Source organism: Chaetodon trifascialis, chromosome 7, assembly GCF_039877785.1.
Source record: "Chaetodon trifascialis isolate fChaTrf1 chromosome 7, fChaTrf1.hap1, whole genome shotgun sequence".
NCBI classification, from domain to species: domain Eukaryota; kingdom Metazoa; phylum Chordata; class Actinopteri; order Chaetodontiformes; family Chaetodontidae; genus Chaetodon; species Chaetodon trifascialis.
Window position 1 is genome coordinate 484404 of NC_092062.1, and position 18369 is coordinate 502772.

General features: G+C 39.3%; 1 protein-coding gene across 4 annotated transcripts in view; it reads right to left on the reverse strand.

The window, feature by feature from the left end:
- ppox (protoporphyrinogen oxidase) overlaps nucleotides 1–17821 on the reverse strand; it is a 45438-nt gene extending 27617 nt beyond the window's left edge. For 2 of the 4 annotated variants that reach the window (XM_070966147.1, XM_070966148.1), the window contains exons 1-3: nucleotides 8306–8407; nucleotides 7218–7304; nucleotides 5962–6096 (exon numbers count right to left, since the gene is read on the reverse strand). In XM_070966147.1, the coding sequence (XP_070822248.1) occupies nucleotides 5962–6096; nucleotides 7218–7304; nucleotides 8306–8329 (246 nt within the window). In that variant the 5' untranslated portion in view covers nucleotides 8330–8407. Of the gene's footprint in view, nucleotides 1–5961; nucleotides 6097–7217; nucleotides 7305–8152; nucleotides 8408–17720 lie in introns of those variants that run through there. The other 2 variants (XM_070966150.1, XM_070966149.1) reach the window with 2 other exon arrangements.
- Nucleotides 17822–18369: the final 548 nt, after the last annotated feature.

Sequence of the window (18369 nt, forward strand, 5' to 3'; positions counted from 1 at the left end):
ATATTTTAACAGCCACTGGACTAGATATACTTTCTTTTTATATGGATTTTGTTTTTAGATGGTTAGATAGATAGAAACTTTATTAATCCTTTTTGTTACAGCAGCGAAAGACACTCAGATAGCCCATCATCACAGAAACACACACATACACGAAAAAAAAAAATATATATATATTTTACCTGAAGTTTTTCCCCCTATACGGTCTTTAAATACACATTATCCAACATAATATAGCAAATGGATATGGCGATCTTCCAGTAAGCAATTCACACTTTCAGCGACATCCTCTACCCTTTTTTTTTTTTTTTTTTGGTCATGATTTCAAATGGGCGCGCAGCTGGCACTGCAGGCGCATGGATACGCTGCGCCCAGCTTGAGAGGAGGCCGCATCAGGTTCCCCGTGATTGGCCGAAGCCTCCTCAGTCCATAGCAACCGTCTTTGCCTAGCAACCCCGCTTGCCGCCTTTGCTACTGGAGAGACCATTGTTCTTTGCTGCCAGTGTGTTCAACGGTCAAGATCTGTTTTGTTTGGACATTGGACGAAAGACAGGTAAGAATCTGCCTCTGGGGATTTCTTGTACTGCATGATATTAACCAAGGACTTTTTTTTCGGTGAGTTGGTTGTAGGAACTTAGCTCTCTATTAGCTGTGTAGCTTTGGTGTTAGCTTAACCCGGTTGAAACTGCGTTTGTTTTTCGAGTTAGTCAGCACAGATCCTGCCATATTTGACTGCTAAAATTGTTTAGTCGGTGAAATATAGTTGGAAGCCTGTGTTGTATCTTATGTTTCCAATATACTAACGTTAGTGAGGGAAAGTAAATACTATCTGGGTGAGGCCTGGAGCAGCTGCGTCCCTGCGAGCCCGGCTTGGCCAGCGCTGAGCTGATTGTGCTGACGGTGGCGGCTGTGGGTCCGACCCGAGTCTCATCTGGACTGTGGCTATTTTCGAAACCGCGTTGTGTGTGTAACTTATCAGGGCTGTGTGCTCGCACACGTGTGATTGAGTTGCGCAGGCAGGCATCATGAAGTGCAAAAATGAGTGACTGTCCGTTGCTGGTAAAACTGCTCCGTGTTAGCTTTAAGGTTGCTTAACTCTGTCATTGTTTGGTCCGCTTTAACGGACCACAGGCAGTCCGCTTCGTTTGGCCCGCTGTGAAAGCTCATACAAGCTCTGGTGCGGACCGGCCCTCGTTCTTTACATGTGAATATGCTGCGGTTCGTATGCACTGTGAAAGCTCACCAGACCAAACACGCGACCAAATTAATACATAGTGAACACACATGGTGTTGCCTACTGTAGCAGCAACACCAGCCACTTGTCATCTCTCATCAGTCTGCGGTCTGCGTCTTTTCCTCCGGTGCCGTTTCTGTCAGTGTCATTAGTGCCGAAGTGCGCGTCATGCGCTCTGCTTCACATGGCGCCCTGCACGACTGGCTGAGCCAGGTGGATGAATAAAGAAACAACACCAACAAAACAGCTAACTTCACCTGCTGCTTCGTGTTTACTGTCTATTTATCCAGCTGCTCTGCTAGTCGGAAGTGATTGTACGTTACGAGTGGCAGTTTCAACCATTGCAATGTCAAGTCAGCTGGTCCACTTATGTTTACAAACAGTGTGCATGCAGGACAGTCCCCGCTTAAGATGAACAAGGACACACATTTTCATTTCTGTATGTATAGAGAAATGAAAATAAAGATTGATAATGTCTACTGTGTTGTAAAAGGAGCTTCCCATCACCAAATTTGGCCCATTTATATTGTTCCTGCTTAATTGCTGTTCAACAAATAAATGTATTTAAACCAGGCATTTCTAAATTGTTCCACAAAGGGCCATGTGGCTGCGGGTTTTTGTTCCAACCACTCAAGAGCACACGGTTACAAATTTTTCTTACTAGCACCAGTGCTACCACTTAAAAAAGTAATCGTACAGCCCTGGCATTGTTTCAATTAGAAAAAAAAATCTGGGGTAAACTGAACTAAAACTTTAAATTTTATTTATTCATTCATTTATTCATTTATTCATTTATTCAGTCATTCATTCATTTATTCATTTATTCATTTATTCAGTCATTCATTCATTCATTCATTTATTTTAGAAAGGATGGAGGTTTCAGAGAATTTCTGCAAAAGTAGAAGAACATTTGCGGCTGCTTGAGGAGTCAATGAGTGCTGATTTGTTAGAACATGAATTTACACACTGTGCCTTTAACATAGTTGACTTTACAATCCTGACTCAAAGTTGTGTTGGCACTATGAAGTAAGTGACCTAATATTATGTGTCTTGCAGGAGGCTTGAAGAAAAACTCGATGACAAGTCAGATCACGCGCAAAGATGGCGAGAAGGCAGTTTCTAAGTGGCTCATTGGTGCGAGGGACCGGGGAGGCAAAAGACAGGCCAGGCAGAAAGCCCCAGAGTGACAGATCTTTATTTTCATTTTATGAAATAAAAATAAAATTAATTAATTGTATTGATTGTCTCTTCATTATAGTAGCTTGATTTAAGAACTGTATGAACTTACGGTGAAATAAGAACCACCAAAATAAATTTTGGTGGTTCTTGATGGTACCCTTATGGGTACAGTGTAAGACCTAGTAGGGACCCATATGACCACTAGAGGGCCCACAAGAGCACTTGAATGTTTTGGGGAGTTTTGTGTGTATCATAAATTATGTCAGTTGAGTTAAAACTCAGAGAAGATACTTAACTACTAAAATAACAGAAATGAGTAGACATTATTAAAGAAAGAAATCAAAATATCAAAATAGAACCACCTGAAGGTAACCCTTTCCCCCAAAAACAATGACAACTGTAAGTCTCATTTTCAGTTTCCATTACCAGTTGAGCAGTTACATTGGCACACTGCCTAAAAGCCAGGAAAATAAATGAGTGAAAGCTCATTAAATGAAGTCTGAATACCTGTATGGACACAGCATCTCAGCAGAGAAAGACAGACACATGGAACAAAGTGTTCAGTTCAGCTTGCAGTTTAACCAAAAGGTGCAACTGGTATAAAATGAATAATAAATACCAATCAGAGAAGAGTTGGTTTTGGTATTTATGTTGGAAAGGCCTGTTATGGTAGTAATTCAAGTTAACCCTGTAAGACCCACTGTTGCAGAATTACAACAATTTTTGTTATCCCCCCAAAAAGACTTCTTTTTTTTTTGGTTCAACCACATTAACATACTCATTTGGTCCTATTGTTCAGTCTCAGAATGCTATTGGGTATATAAGGCCTGCCCTCAGGTCAAGAAGTCACACAACCTCCAGATTTTCGAGAAAGCATAATCCCCTCAATTTACTGGATTGGATTTATTGAAGTAAGTAAAATGCTTTAAATATTTTTTTTTTGTTTATTACAGTGTCTAGAACATGTCCATGTGTAGTAATTGTGTAAAATGTGCCCTACATTTTATTTAGAGCTTGTTTTTTGTAATTGTTGCAATATTACAGCGTTGGGTGAATGTGGTAGTCAAAAACAGGACTTTCTAACAAAGAAATTCTGTTTGTGCATGTCTGCCCTTTGTCTTGGCTATTGATAAGGAAATGTTCCTATCAATTCATAGTCAAAGCAGTTGTGGGGGATGCTTGGGGGAAGGCATTTTTTTCCGTTGTTCTGGAACAGGTGTTGATGTTCAGGAATTTAAGGTGTTTTTGGAGGCTACCTGCATACCTATTAGTATGATAATCATAGTTTACAATTGGTCAGCCATACACTATTGTGTGATCAGTTAAATGTGTGAATAGGTTACTTCAGTGCAATGTGCAATCCTATTTCAACACTTCATATTGAAATCGGATTTTATCAGTCCCAATACTGATTTTTCTGGTCCAGCTGTCACAGATGATGCAACTTTCCTCCACACACCGCTGCAATACTTCGAAAAGGTCTGGCAACCAATACAAATGAGTATTGCATTCAAAATGATAGAAGATCTGTGAACAATAATACAAAGGAAATACAGGAAATGTTGGGTATGTATGTATTATATTATATTATATTATATTATATTATATTATATTATATTATATTATAGATTATTTTTCATGTTATACTGTTCTGGGACAAAAGCAAAACCCTGCAAATGAATCCTTAGTTCTGTATTGTTCAGACAATGAACACAAATACAGGAGATTCTGCTCACCATTGAGCCCAATGTTGCAATATCACAACATTTCTGTAAGAACTTACAAAAACATATTTAAAAAAAACAAAACACCTAATTTTCAGCCTCAAAGGCCTCCTACAACAACTTCTTAATGGTTCAATTTTTTTTGTGTGTGTGTTTTTCTATATTTGGGTTCTACAGGGTTAAGATAATATTAAATGATAAAGTGGAAATAGATTAAAAAGAAAAAGAGGAGAAGAAGAGTGAGTTGTTTGTGTCCTTTGAAGTAAACCAGGCAATATAATTGAAGAATTTATTTAAATAATCTATTTATTGTCTGCTGTGTTTTTACCTTTGCATTTACATTTTGTGCAAGGACGAAACTTTACTGATGGAGATATTCCTTATCTAAGTTACCTGATTGTAATTGTAATTGATTGTTTTTCTGCATTTTTGCAAGTTACAAATTTTTTATACCAAAAGCAATTAAGGTGTTTAAATTGTTTACAGTAAATGCATTGTCTTCTGGTTTGTTACTTATCAGTACACCATATTCGGTATGCCACTTAGTACTGTGTGACTTTGAATATTATTGTGCAAATTAACACAAGACTTCTCAAGTGAGTTTGCTACCTAAGATTAAAAACTACAGGAGGGTAAAAACATGCCAGGTTGACAATGGTATGATGTAAGCCACACAGCTAGAACTAATAAAATTGATAATGGGTGTGTTAGATTTACTGGAGGTGTGTGAATGATCATGCACTAACAATAGTCAGCTAATGAGCATGTTTATGTTTTTATAACCTTTGTCAGTGTTGAATGTTAGCAGTTTGGATTAGTGGTCCTCAAGAATGCTGCAAGCAGCAATACTAGAGGCCAAGCAATCGGTCCATTCTGAACAGGTACTGCATGAGTAATTGTTATATATGTATTTAGTACATTTTTCAATTCAAAAGGTGCTTTTAAAGGAATCATCAATAATTAGCAATTACTAGTGCTGTCAGGCGATTAAAAAAATTAATCTAATTAATTACAGGATTTGTAATTAATTAATCTAATTAATCGCATTTTAATCTCATATCTGCTAAAGGTCCCCAAATAAAGAATTTGAATTCTAGGACATTACAATTCACTGACATTCACATTACAGCTGGTGAATTCTTTTCATCACTGTAGTTCTCGACGGTAGCTGGAAATTAGAGTCAGATGACGTTATCTGAAACGCCTCTTTTAGGCCCTCGTCTTCCACGATTGAAATCGGCCTGCAATCAGCAGCAACCCACTTTGTGATTGAGTTTGTCAGTTTTTCTGCCGTGGCTTTGCTCATTCGTTTTCCTAACTCAGCAAGTGTGGGTTGGCGGAGTGAGCTCACGGTAGCACTAGTGGCACTAGCAGCAACTACATGTTTAGCGTTTAAATGATAATTCAGGCTGGAGCTGCTACGGTGATAGGAAAATTCTTTTTTACACAAGGTACAAATCACTGCGTTCTTGTTAATAGTCCCATCTTTGTTCTTTTTATAAATAAACTTGCCGTTCAAAGGTCCCAAAGTAGGCTTGCCTCGCTCTCCGGTGTCGCATCCATGTCTGTTGTCACCCTGCTATTGACTAGTGGCGCAGGTAGGATGCGATCTGCCACTGCAGCCTACGGGTCACTCAAAGGGCCAAATTTAAAATGCTTGCGCATTGACTTGCCACTCATGATTAGCTGCGTTAATTTTTATAGCGCGTTAATTTGCAGCGTAATTAATTAATCTAATTAACGCGTTAAACTGACCACCCTAGTAGTTACAGAAAATCATCAGTTAACACACAGCTGACTATAGTGCAGCACTATGGTAGAACTCACCATATTGAGTGTATTGTATCCTACTGCCCCAGCAGGTCGAATGCCTCTTGGTCCATGTTCAAATACTGCCCCATCTGACCTCCTGGTGGACCAAAGCCAACCTCCAAAACGACTGCTGGACTCCAATACAATGACCTGGAGAAAAAAAAATGAATTGGTATGAATAAAATATTTTAAACCCAAGGTTCACAAACTAATTTTCCTGAGCTTTCGTCACTGAAAAAGACCTGGGCTTATCCCAGGTTCAAAGCTCCAGTCAAAGACAGTGAATCTTTAGTTTAAAACATTTTATCACAGAATATATTTTCAAAATCTCTTAAACACAGATGCATTGTTTGCAAAGTCAAATGATGTAATGTTGTGATGTAATGCCCTTCAGATTTGTAGTAAATTCAAATGTTATTCAGTACCTCTTCACCTCACTATGGTGTGCCAAGCCATGATGATCTTATCAGAAGTGTTTTTCAAACAGTAAGTTTGGATTTTTCATTTGAAAAGGCTTTGAGGATGGTAACCAAGTGATTGAGTTGGCAAATGAGGTTAATTTCCCAACCTCTATTAATGTTTTGTTAGAAACATGTAACATGCCAAATTGAACCTTATGGCAGACCGACTTTTGCGCAGTGGGCCAAATTTTGGCCTGCCCTGGTCTAAACAATAGCCACACCAAATATATGACATTTGATGTACGAAAGGCACATATTGCCTTTTTCATTAAATTATTAGTATTTAAAAGTGCATTAGTTTTTAGTATTCTAACAGTTTGTCTTTATTTCAGGTGAGGTTGCTACATCTGCTGTAAATCACTGTAGGAAACAACATGAACACATTGATCATTTGATGTACGAAAGGCACATATTGCCTTTTTCATTAAATTATTAGTATTTAAAAGTGCATTAGTTTTTAGTATTCTAACAGTTTGTCTTTATTTCAGGTGAGGTTGCTACATCTGCTGTAAATCACTGTAGGAAACAACATGAACACATTGATCATTTGATGTACGAAAGGCACATATTGCCTTTTTCATTAAATTATTAGTATTTAAAAGTGCATTAGTTTTTAGTATTCTAACAGTTTGTCTTTATTTCAGGTGAGGTTGCTACATCTGCTGTAAATCACTGTAGGAAACAACATGAACACAGTGGACACAACTGAAGATCATGTGATATGATGTATTGTGTTTACCTTGATAACCACACTGCTTTAGGTAACAACTTGAAAACAGTTATTGCTAATGTATGCAAGTGTATCTTTACCTTTGTAACCTGGGGACTCTTGCAGAGATAGTAAGATGCTGCCAAACCCCCAATCCCCCCTCCAAGGACTGCAACGGTTCTCATTAGCTGATGGCAAACAGCAAAACAGGAAAGGTGAGAGGATTATAGAGTTGAATGCATGCTAATGTGCTGTGACAGGGTGTGTCTGGTAAAGGTGGCCTGTTGATAAGGATATGGAAAACAGTTTATCAAACGCCTCCTTCTGTCACCCAGCAGCCGGCTTCGGGGGGGGGGGGGTTACTTTCTTGTATCTTCAATGTCAATGGCATTTTTTTTTTTTTTTCCATTCAAAACTGCAGAAATACACTATCTTCACTTTGTGTTTCAGCATATGTTTCATTTCAAGTTGGCCGTCCACCCAGAGCCTGGTTCTGACTGAGGTTTCTGTCTGTTATAAGGAAGTTTTTCCCTTAGCACTGTTGCCAAGTGCTTGTACCAGCTCTGTACAGAAAGTGTCCTGAGACAACTTCTGTTATGATCTGGATTTAAAAGTCTTCAATTTCCTGTTCTCAGTGTTACTCATTGGACCAAAGATGCTCCTGTCCCCCATTTTTGCTCCAATGCGCCACTTACAATACCTGACCAACCGAATTTACATGAAACTTAATGTCAATATATATTTTCCCGAAGCTGTACATGTAAAGGCATTGTCGAATTAAGCAAGGTCTGTTAGTTAATGAATCAACACTGTTAGGAGCTATTGACAAGGCGTACCCTTCGTCACTTTTGATTGACTTTTGAATGGAAGTTGGTGGAACAGCTGTGAGCATTAGCCGAATGCGCCTTTTCATCGGCCGGCAACCAGGATAACATGCTTAACAAAATACAACAAAAATAGATGGAACAAAAACAGCTACATTATGATAGACCTGACTTTCAGGATAGAGAGACAGCAAAAACACTGGGATATTTACCTGAGGTTCTGCTGAGTACAAACTGTCGCGTGTAAGCAGACCAACATGTTACGGACAGCTGGAAACAAATATACCTTCATACACACATCGCTACACTTAACTGATATATTTAGCCCAAAAATAATGAAAGAACTAGAAAAAGTCCGGTGTTACCTTTAAATGTGTCGTCAACACCATAGACTGGAAACCGTCTTCTGCGTGTTTGCGGTTGTGACGTACCTCACCAGGCAAGTGAATATAAGAACCTTCTTCTTCTTCTTTGGAGTTTTACAGCAGCTGACATCCACGATGTTGCATTACTGCCATCTGCTGGTTTTACTCGTAGACGCCTCATTGACTGCCGCTTCCTATTGGAGCTGACGTTCCTCGCGGCCGCCATCTTGGATGGGTCTCCGATGCGTCCCCAGTGCATTTATTTCTACAGAGGAAAGTGTATGCCCAGCTTCTATTATCATCACTACTCCTCTAATTTTTTACCCGATTTTCACACGGTTTGGTTTGTTACAAACGTCAGAGATGTAGTTATGATACAGGACGCTGTCACACATTAAAAACAAATGCTTTCATGCTGAAATACTTTGTCTTTGTTAAAGAGCACAATACAGACATATGGTATGGCATATTAATAAATGTATTAAGAATTAATTTTAGATTTTAATAAAGAAACAGTTTGATTGTTCATTTGATTTTGATTTCTCTCTCTCTCTCTCTCTCTCTCTCTCTCTCACACACACACACACACACACACGCACACACACACACACACACACACACACACACAAGATCATGACCCTTCTGTACACACCAATAACACAAGAATTTCTTCATTTCTGTTTTTGTGCGCTGAGTTTATTTAATGTAAAGTTAAGCACAGGCACATGCACGCGTGCGCGCGTACACAACACACGCACAAAAACATCTCGCATAACCTGTTGACATGCATATTGAACAAACTGTCGAAACGAGGAAGGTTTTTTCTTTTTGGCCAACTCATCATGTGTGTCGGCCCAAGGTCCACTGCTGCTTTCAAACACACACACACACGCACGCACGCACGCACACACACACACACACACACACACACACACACACACACACACACACACACACACACACACCGTCTGGCCTGACGTGTCTAAATTTAAACAACTGTTCATGCCCCTGCTGAAAAAAGTCAGAGAAACCATTAGGCATATTCTATTGGTTTCTAATGGTTCCTGGTGGCTTTGTAATGGTTTCTAATGGTTTCTAATGGCTACTTATGTTTTCCTAATGGTTCGGTTTGTTTCTCTAATGGAATTCTATTATCCCCTACACAAATCTACAGGACTTTAACTGGTCCCTACTAATGGTTCCTACAGGAGTCTAATGGTTCCTACAGGAGTCTTAATGGTTCCTATAGGAGTCTAATGGTTCCTACAGAAGTCTAAATGTTTCCTACAGGCGTTTCTATACCAGTCTAATGGTCACTATACAGTGGTCTAGTGGTCACTACAGGGTGTAGTGGTCTCTAATGGTTCCTAATGTGATGGAGGAACACAGATGTTATAGCCTTCTTTGGCAATCGCCTCTGTGATTTCCAGTGGGTCTTTGTGTAGGCTATACTGTAAAAAAAAAAAATTAAGTATTTTAAGTATTTTGACAATAATAACAAATACATTTATTTCTCTTTTTTTCAGAAAAAATACATACAATTTTATGTAAAATGACAGTAATTATCTGTAATTAAATATGTAGTTCGTTATATAACAGTTTATGTCCATATTAACATTATAATGTTTTTCTCTGTAATTCTATCTATCTATCTATCTATCTATCTATCTATCTATCTATCTATCTATCTATCTATCTATCTATCTATCTATCTATCTATCTATCTATCTATCTATCTATGTGAATGTGATTGGTTAATGTGGCTGTCATCAAAGAAACTGGCCAATGACAACTGTGTACGTCTTCTTTTTGAAAACACGTAGGTTTGAATGGTTCGGGCGCACAATCATCAGCGCTAGTCAGTTGGTCCACTAGTAAGGCCGCCACGATTAGTCGATTAGTCACGACTGTGTCAACTATCAAAATCGTTGACGACTAATTTAGTAATCGGCGCGTCGTTTATTTTTTTGAAGCTTTGTTTTTCTCGCAAACTGCCGCTGTACCCTCCGCTGCCTTGTCTCCCTGTCTGTCCTTGATGCACATGCGCAGTAATGGTAATTGGCGTCAGCCGTCATGTCACCGGAAGTTATGCCAGACCAGTATCATGTCTACCCGGTAACGGAGTTTTAAAGTTTGGGAGCATTCACAAAAGAAAAGATAAGCATGTGCAATGCAAAATCTGCAAGGCAGAACCTGCCTCCCATGGCAGTACGACGGCGATGCACGAGCATCTGAAAAGGAAGCACGTCGTTGTGGCTGGTTCAACTTATGACGACGAAGAGGGACAGTCGTCTCGTTAAGCTAACTGGCTACGTAAACACTGAGCTACTTACTTATACTGATAGCTGTAAACGTTAACACTAACGACGACGATTTCATTAGCCTTACCACACATATGTGTTCGCTGTAACGTTATAACGGTGATATCGTGTTTGAATAAGAAATGTGGTAACGCTAATGTTTTCTATCGCTACGTTACAGTGCTTAAAAAAATACGTTCCTCTTCAATGGACGACTTTGTTAACAAGCCAGTAACATGCGCACCTCGGCAAGCACATGTCCTGACTGTGGACCACTAGTAATGCATTACCTGGATTATTTCACATCTGCTTGGCTTTTTTTTTATCTTGAGCGAATCTGAGTTGTGGAATTTAAACGGAGAACAAAAGGCTGGAGTACGGACACAGTGTACACACAGTGAACTTCACGGTTATAACTGTTATCCTGGAGATATCAGGTAAGAAAGCATTTCCCTGTTATTTTCTGTAAATTAATAACCTAACGCAATGTTTGTGTTCATTCTCTAACTCAGAATGATGATGTTTTCAAACTGTTAGGCTAGCTAACTGTTAAGTAAATTAGCTAATGTTACAGGTAACAACGTTAACTAGCTTGTTGTCATGAATCATGGCGTTAATATCTGGAATGTGGTTTAGACGGAGGTTGACGTGTTTACAGGCAGCCAGTCTTTGTCATAGCATTAACGTTATGTTACTAACATTGGTTGTTGCTGAGTTAACCTCATTTACTGCACAGGTATAATGTAACGTTGCTATTGATATTTATGCATTATTGATATGAGCAGCAAAGCACACGTAACATAATTTAGCGTTACAGCTGACGTAACGTTACTTTGCAGTGCTGTAAACCGTTAGCTTGTGTCCACACTTGGTCCAACACAAACAAGCCTTGTCTCCTGTTTGCCCAAAAGTTTTATATTTGAACGGTCTGGTTAAACGGACCTTCAAACTGTGATAACACCCGACGTTTTATGAGTAATCCAGCTGGGATTAAGCCCTCACTAACATCTGAATATCAGCGCTGCGTGTGATGATCGATCATTAAATGTCCAACGTGAGGGTCGACAGGTGACGTCATTCTGCATTATAATGAGCCATGTGCTTCTGTTTGTTTGAGAAACGATGGAAGATTCAATGATGGACAGATGAAGAAAGATACATTTGCATCAGAGCAGATTCATTTCATTCGATAAATATCCCTTTTTCATTTAGTTGTCTTTAGTTGTGAAATAATTCTACAGAGGCAACAACACTTGCAGATGATGATGATCATTGTCTGTCATGGAGAACAGCTTGCCTGTCAGGTGGAGGAGTTGGGGAAGAGGAGGATGACAGGCAAGATGACAGATAAACTGTCCTCCATGACAGACAATGACTCCCACTCCCTCCAACACACACTCACTGCACTGAGGAGCTCCATCAGTTATAGGATGCTACATCCAAAGTGTGTGAAGGAGCGGTATCGCAGGTCATTCCTTCCTCCAGCTGTCAGGCCGCACAATAAAAACTGCTCAAAGTAATCTGATAATTTACCTGAAAATCATCTGTAAATTACCTGTGCAATAATCTGGGAAATAATTTGTGCAATCCATCCTGTACAACAGTATGCAAATACAATTTATAATTTAAAATAATGTTTATTAATAATAATGTTTTTTACACTCTTTTGTATATACTTGCTGTTTTTTATCTAATCTATCTTTTACTGGTGCTGCTGTAAATTGGAATTTCCCCTTGCGGGACTAATAAAGGTATATTGAATTGAATTGAATGTTATTCAATCGGGGCTTTACAGGAGCTACAGATCGCATTTGTTTTGTTCCTTTTTCAGAGCTCAGATGATATTTTCTGCTGTCGACATGTAAATACCATTTTAATGAATATAAAAAATGGATGCTATTGAATACAGGTGCTGGTCATAAAATTAGTATATCATCAAAAAGTTTATTTATTTCAGTAATTCCATTCAAAAAGTGAAACTTGTATATTATATTCATTCATTACACACAGACTGATATATTTCAAATGTTTAGTTCTTTAATTTTGATGATTTTAAACTAACAACTAATGAAAATCCGAATTTCAGTATCTCAGAAAACTAGAATATCACTTAAGACTGATACAAAAAAAGGATTTCTAAAAATGTTGTCCAACTGAAAAGTATAAACATGAAAAGTATGAGCATGTACAGCACTCAATACTTAGTTGGGGCTCCTTTTGCCTGAATTACTGCAGCAATGCGGCGTGGCATGGAGTCGATCAGGCTGTGGCACTGCTCAGGTGTTATGAGAGCCCAGGTTGCTTTGATGGTGGCCTTCAGCTCTTCTGCGTTGTTGAGTCTGGTATCTTGCATCTTCCTCTTCACAATACCCCATAGATTTTCTATGGGGTTAAGGTACATCAGGTACAACTCACATAGGCCTCTCAATTGGCTGTCTTTTGCTACACTTCTGCCATGGTAGATCTGCAAATTAAATGCAAATTGAAATCCTACTAGGACTTCACAATACCCCATAGATTTTCTATGGGGTTAAGGTCAGGGGAGTTTGCTGGCCAATCAAGAATAGGGATACCATGGTCCTTAAACCAGGTACTGGTAGCTTTGGCACTGTGAGCAGGTGCCAAGTCCTGTTGAAAAATGAAATCTGCATCTCCATAAAGTTGGTCAGCAGCAGGAAGCATGAAGTGCTCCAAAACTTCCTGATAGACAGCTGCATTGACCTTGGACCTAAGGAAACACAGTGGACCAACACCAGCAGATGACATGGCACCCCAAACCATCACTGACTGTGGAAACTTGACACTCGACCTCAGACAACGTGGATTCTGTGCCTCTCCTCTCTTCCTCCAGACTCTGGGACCTTGATTACCAAAGGACATGCAAAATTTACTTTCATCCGAGAACATGACTTTGGACCACTCAGCAGCAGTCCAGTCCTTTTTGTCTTTAGCCCAGGTGAGACGCTTCTGACGCTCTTGTTCAAGAGTGGCTTGACACAAGGAATGCGACAGCTGAAACCCATGTCTTGCATACGTCTGTGAGTGGTGGTTCTTGAAGCACTGACTCCAGCTGCTGTCCACTCTTTGTGAATCTCCCCCACAGTTTTGAATGGGTTTTGTCTCACTATCCTCTCCAGGGTGCTGTTATCCCTATTGCTTGTACACTTTTTTTCTACCACATCTTTTCCTTCCCTTTGCCTTTCTACTAATGTGCTTGGACACAGAGCTCTGTGAACATCCAGCCTCTTTAGCAATGACCTTTTGGGACTTGCCCTCCTTGTGCAAGGTGTCAATGATCGTCTTTTGGATAACTGTCAGGTCAGCAGTCTTCCCCATGATTGTGTAGCTTACATCCATCCATCCATTATCTATACCGCCTATCCCTTTCGGGGTTGCGGGGGGCTGGAGCCTATCCCAGCTACAATGGGCGAGAGGCGGGGTACACCCTGAACCGGTCGCCAGCCGATTGCAGGGCCACATGCAAGGACAAACAACCATTCACACTCACACTCACACCTACGGACAATTTTAGAGTCATCAATTAACCTAATGAGCATGTTTTTGGTCTGTGGGAGGAAGCCGGAGTACCCGGAGAGAACCCACGCATGCACGGGAAGAACATGTGTGTAGCTTACAGAACTACATATTTACTTACAGACTGAGAGACCATTTGGAAGGCCTTTGCAGGTGTTTGGAGTTAATTAGCTGATTAGAGTGTGGCACCAGATATCTTCAATATTGACCTTTTCCACAATATTCTAATTTTCTGAGATACTCAATTGGGGGTTTTCATTAGTTGTCAGGTATAATCATCAATATTAAAAGAAGTAAATACTTGAAATATGTCAGTCTGTGTGAAATGAATGTATACATTATACAAGTTTCACTTTTTGAATGGAATTACTGAAAAAAATCAACTTTTCCATGATATTCTAATTTTATGACCAGCACCTGTATGATCACATACCCTATCTTTAACTAGTTGAGAATTTAGTAGAACAAAGAAATTTGATAAACATGACCTGTCCTGTCTCTGTCCTCTCTGTCTTTGCAAAAGGGAAAATGCAGCATCTGCTGAGATCCAGAACTGCCTTGGGAGTTGCTGTGATGTATTTTGGGGTTGTTGGTTTCAGCAACTCCACTTCAGGCCTTCATTCAACCTGCAGGTAGCACCCTTTTCTATTCTCACTCACACCCAAACACATATTGACACATGATATGATTCAGTTACTCAGTGGTGTGAAATATTTTCGGTTTGATCTGAACTTTGGTGTGTGTGGGTTAGATGGTAGATAACATGTGATTGTGATTAAATATTCATCCATCCATCCATTTTCTGTACTGCCTATCCCTTTCGGGGTTGCAGGTTGATCGCAGGGCAACGTATACAGCAACATATACAGACAAACATTCACTCTCACACTCACACCTAAAGGCAATCCAAGAGTAACCAGTTAACCTAATGAGCATGTTTTTGGTCTGTGGGAGGAAGCCAAAGTGCCCGGAGATTGATTAGTGGGAATGATTATTTTTACATCATAATGATATGACATTTGTTGGCATCTGTACCCAACTGACATATTTTCTAACATCTGGAAACAAGATTTGTAGGCCGGAGCATCTCTGCATCATTTTTGTCACACATTTGACTGTAATGTCATCAATCAAAAAATTGCAGCTTCTGCAGTTTGATTTTTGCACTTGGCTATATTGCGACTTTGATAAGATTTTTATCAATTGTGTAGCCCTACCCCTAGTCGCCCAATGCTGTGCATCAGTGTGTATGTGTGTGTGAATGATAAGGTGATTATGTTTATTGCTGAATATTTTTTACATTCCCATTTCCAACACTGATAACTGCTAATGATGAGAAACTTGCTTGTGTTTTTTTAGATCAAGCACTTGAACAAGGCTTACAGGGGAGAACAGGCACCCAGCAGAGAGACAAGTCCACCATTAGTAAGTATCAACTGCAGTATATAAGACAAGATATTAATCAATTATTAGTATAGTCAATATAATCCACTATCCTTTACATTGTGACTGAGATGCAAATCTGTAAGGCTGAAAGGCTGAAAAAAAAAGTCCAAAAAAGTATTTTGCTGGAAGAGCTGGAAATACAGACTAGTCATCAGGTACAACTCACATAGGCCTCTCAATTGGCTGTCTTTTGCTACACTTCTGCCATGGTAGATCTGCAAATTAAATGCAAATTGAAATCCTACTAGGACTTTTCAGTGAATCTTACTGTGTCCTTTTTCCCTCCCCCACCCCCAGATGCACCAAAGATCCAGCTAATTACTGGCAATTTGGAGGAGGATTCTTCTTTAACTGCTACGTTGCATTGTCACTTCTGGTACAGATTCATTGACCTTTTTTTGTAGTATGTTTTGATTTGACTTAATAACACACTGTATAGTGGGGGTTCTGAATTAAGACTGTAATGCTTGTCCACAAATATTATCAGAACTATGGTATGCAGAGCCCCCAAGGGCAGCTTTTCACCTGTTTCAAAGGTGAAATCATGACCTCAAGTGATAGTACCGCTAACAGACAAGATAGACACATGGAGAAATACAATTTTTAGTTTTTAAGTTCCAGTTCCTTGAATAAGTGGTTGATATTGTCAATTTACATCTGAATACATCAAATAAAGGAGTTGTAGAATAAACAGTGGTGTACATTTTATTTGTTATTAAGTTTCCAACCCCACTTTAATTGAAACAGTGAAAATCTTTAGATGGATCTATTCTGTATTTCCTAAGTATGTTTTCAGTTGAGGATATTTAACAGTAACCTTTAACAGGATATTTTTAGTCCTAATTTCTGTTGCAGCAGTAGGTTTCTTATTGCTTCTAAGTAGGTTTCTCAATTTGTTTTTCTAATTTTTTTAGATCCTAATGGGACCTGTGTTCTAATGGTTTTAGCTCATAATGGAACCAGTAGCTTTCTAATGGTATTACATTCTAATGAGACCAGTAGGTTCCTAATGGTTTTACATCCTAATGGGACCATTAGGTCTCTGATGGTTTTATATCCTAACAGTACCATTAGGTTTCCAATGGTTTTACATCCTAATGGTCCCATTAGGTCTCTGATGGTTTTATATCCTAACAGTACCATTAGGTTTCTAATGGTTTTACATCCTAATGGTCCCATTAGGTCTCTAATGGTTTTATATCCTAACAGTACCATTAGGTTTCTAATGGTTTTACATCCTAATGGTCCCATTAGGTCTCTGATGGTTTTATATCCTAACAGTACCATTAGGTTTCTAATGGTTTTACATCCTAATGGTCCCATTAGGTCTCTGATGGTTTTATATCCTAATGGTACCATTAAGTTCCTAATGGTTTTACATCCAAATGGGACCAATAGGTTCCTAATGGTTTCTTCTAATGGGGTTCCAATTCCCATTAGACCATTAGAATCCTAATGGTTCCTAATGGTTTAACATCCTAATGGTACCATTAGGTTCCTAATGGTTTTACATCCTAATGGGACCAGTAGGTTCCTAATGGTTTCTTCTAATGGGGTTCCAATTCCCATTAGAACATTTGAAACCTAATGGTTCCCAATGGTTTAACGTCCTAATGGTACCATTAGGTTCCTAATGGTTTCTTCTAATGGTTCCTAATGGGGTTCCAATTCCCATTAGACCATTAGTAACCTAATGGTTCCTAATGGTTTTTTTTAATGGTATTCTACTAGATTTTTCAGCAGGGCACAGCTTTAGGATGACAAAGATTCCATAATAGCCTGGACTGAAACTGCTGATGTTTGTGATATACACTGATTTTAACACATACATACATACAAAGCTCCCATATATACCTGCTCCTTCTTTCTTTTTTTTTAAGGCCTGGAAAAGTTAGCTTTAAAATTCCAGGTCATTCCAGCGTCTTACACTACCCTGTTAAGCTTGTAACTGGGGCTGGGAAGCTAAATAAAATAAAATAAATAAAAAAAAAAAATAGGGGCATTGTTGCGCTCTTTACGTTGACTTCAGTTGGCTCTGGTGCTAGCGGAGACCCACCCAATATGGCGGCGACGCTGGATTACCCTCCAGCATGTAATGAGGCGTCTACGTATATTATGTCTATGGTTTTACTTACCTGGTCCATTTTAAGGCCACCTGTACAGTCCAGTCGTCCTTAGAAAGCGAAATGTCAATTTCCTCCCCTGCACATTGGCACCACGCTTTAATCTACTTTTAACGTTGTCCTCCATCCATTATTTTCCATAATGGTATCATCATTTCTCGTCTGTCATGTATAAATTTCCTGCATGATATAAGAATATGCAGTCTCAGCCAGTGATTGCAAATACTTGTTGGGTGTTTTCCTATGATGAAGAGTGTGCTGCTAAGGTTCCTGTGGCCAATTCTCAGCCTGCTTAGTATGACTGGCTCTTTCCTCTTGTTTCCCCTACTTCTTAATACCCACTCTCTTTTGTATTATATTTAAATGTATGCCTTTTGCTGCATTGTCCAAATGCTGTTGCTAGTGTGGAGTTTGTGTTTTCCTCCACACTATGCCTTTCCCGTCTAATTTTGAGAATTTACTATTGACTTAAACCATTTCTTTTTTGACTGCTTCGTTCACTAGTTTGTCTGCTAACTCGTCTCCCCAGAGTGTGCTGGGACCCACATGAATCTCACATTTTTCCCCTGTCTAACTATTCTTGCCACTCAAGATTTCATATAGCAGATCCTCATAACTTCCGGCTGCTCCTGATTTGATTATGAGAACTTCGGGTTAGGTC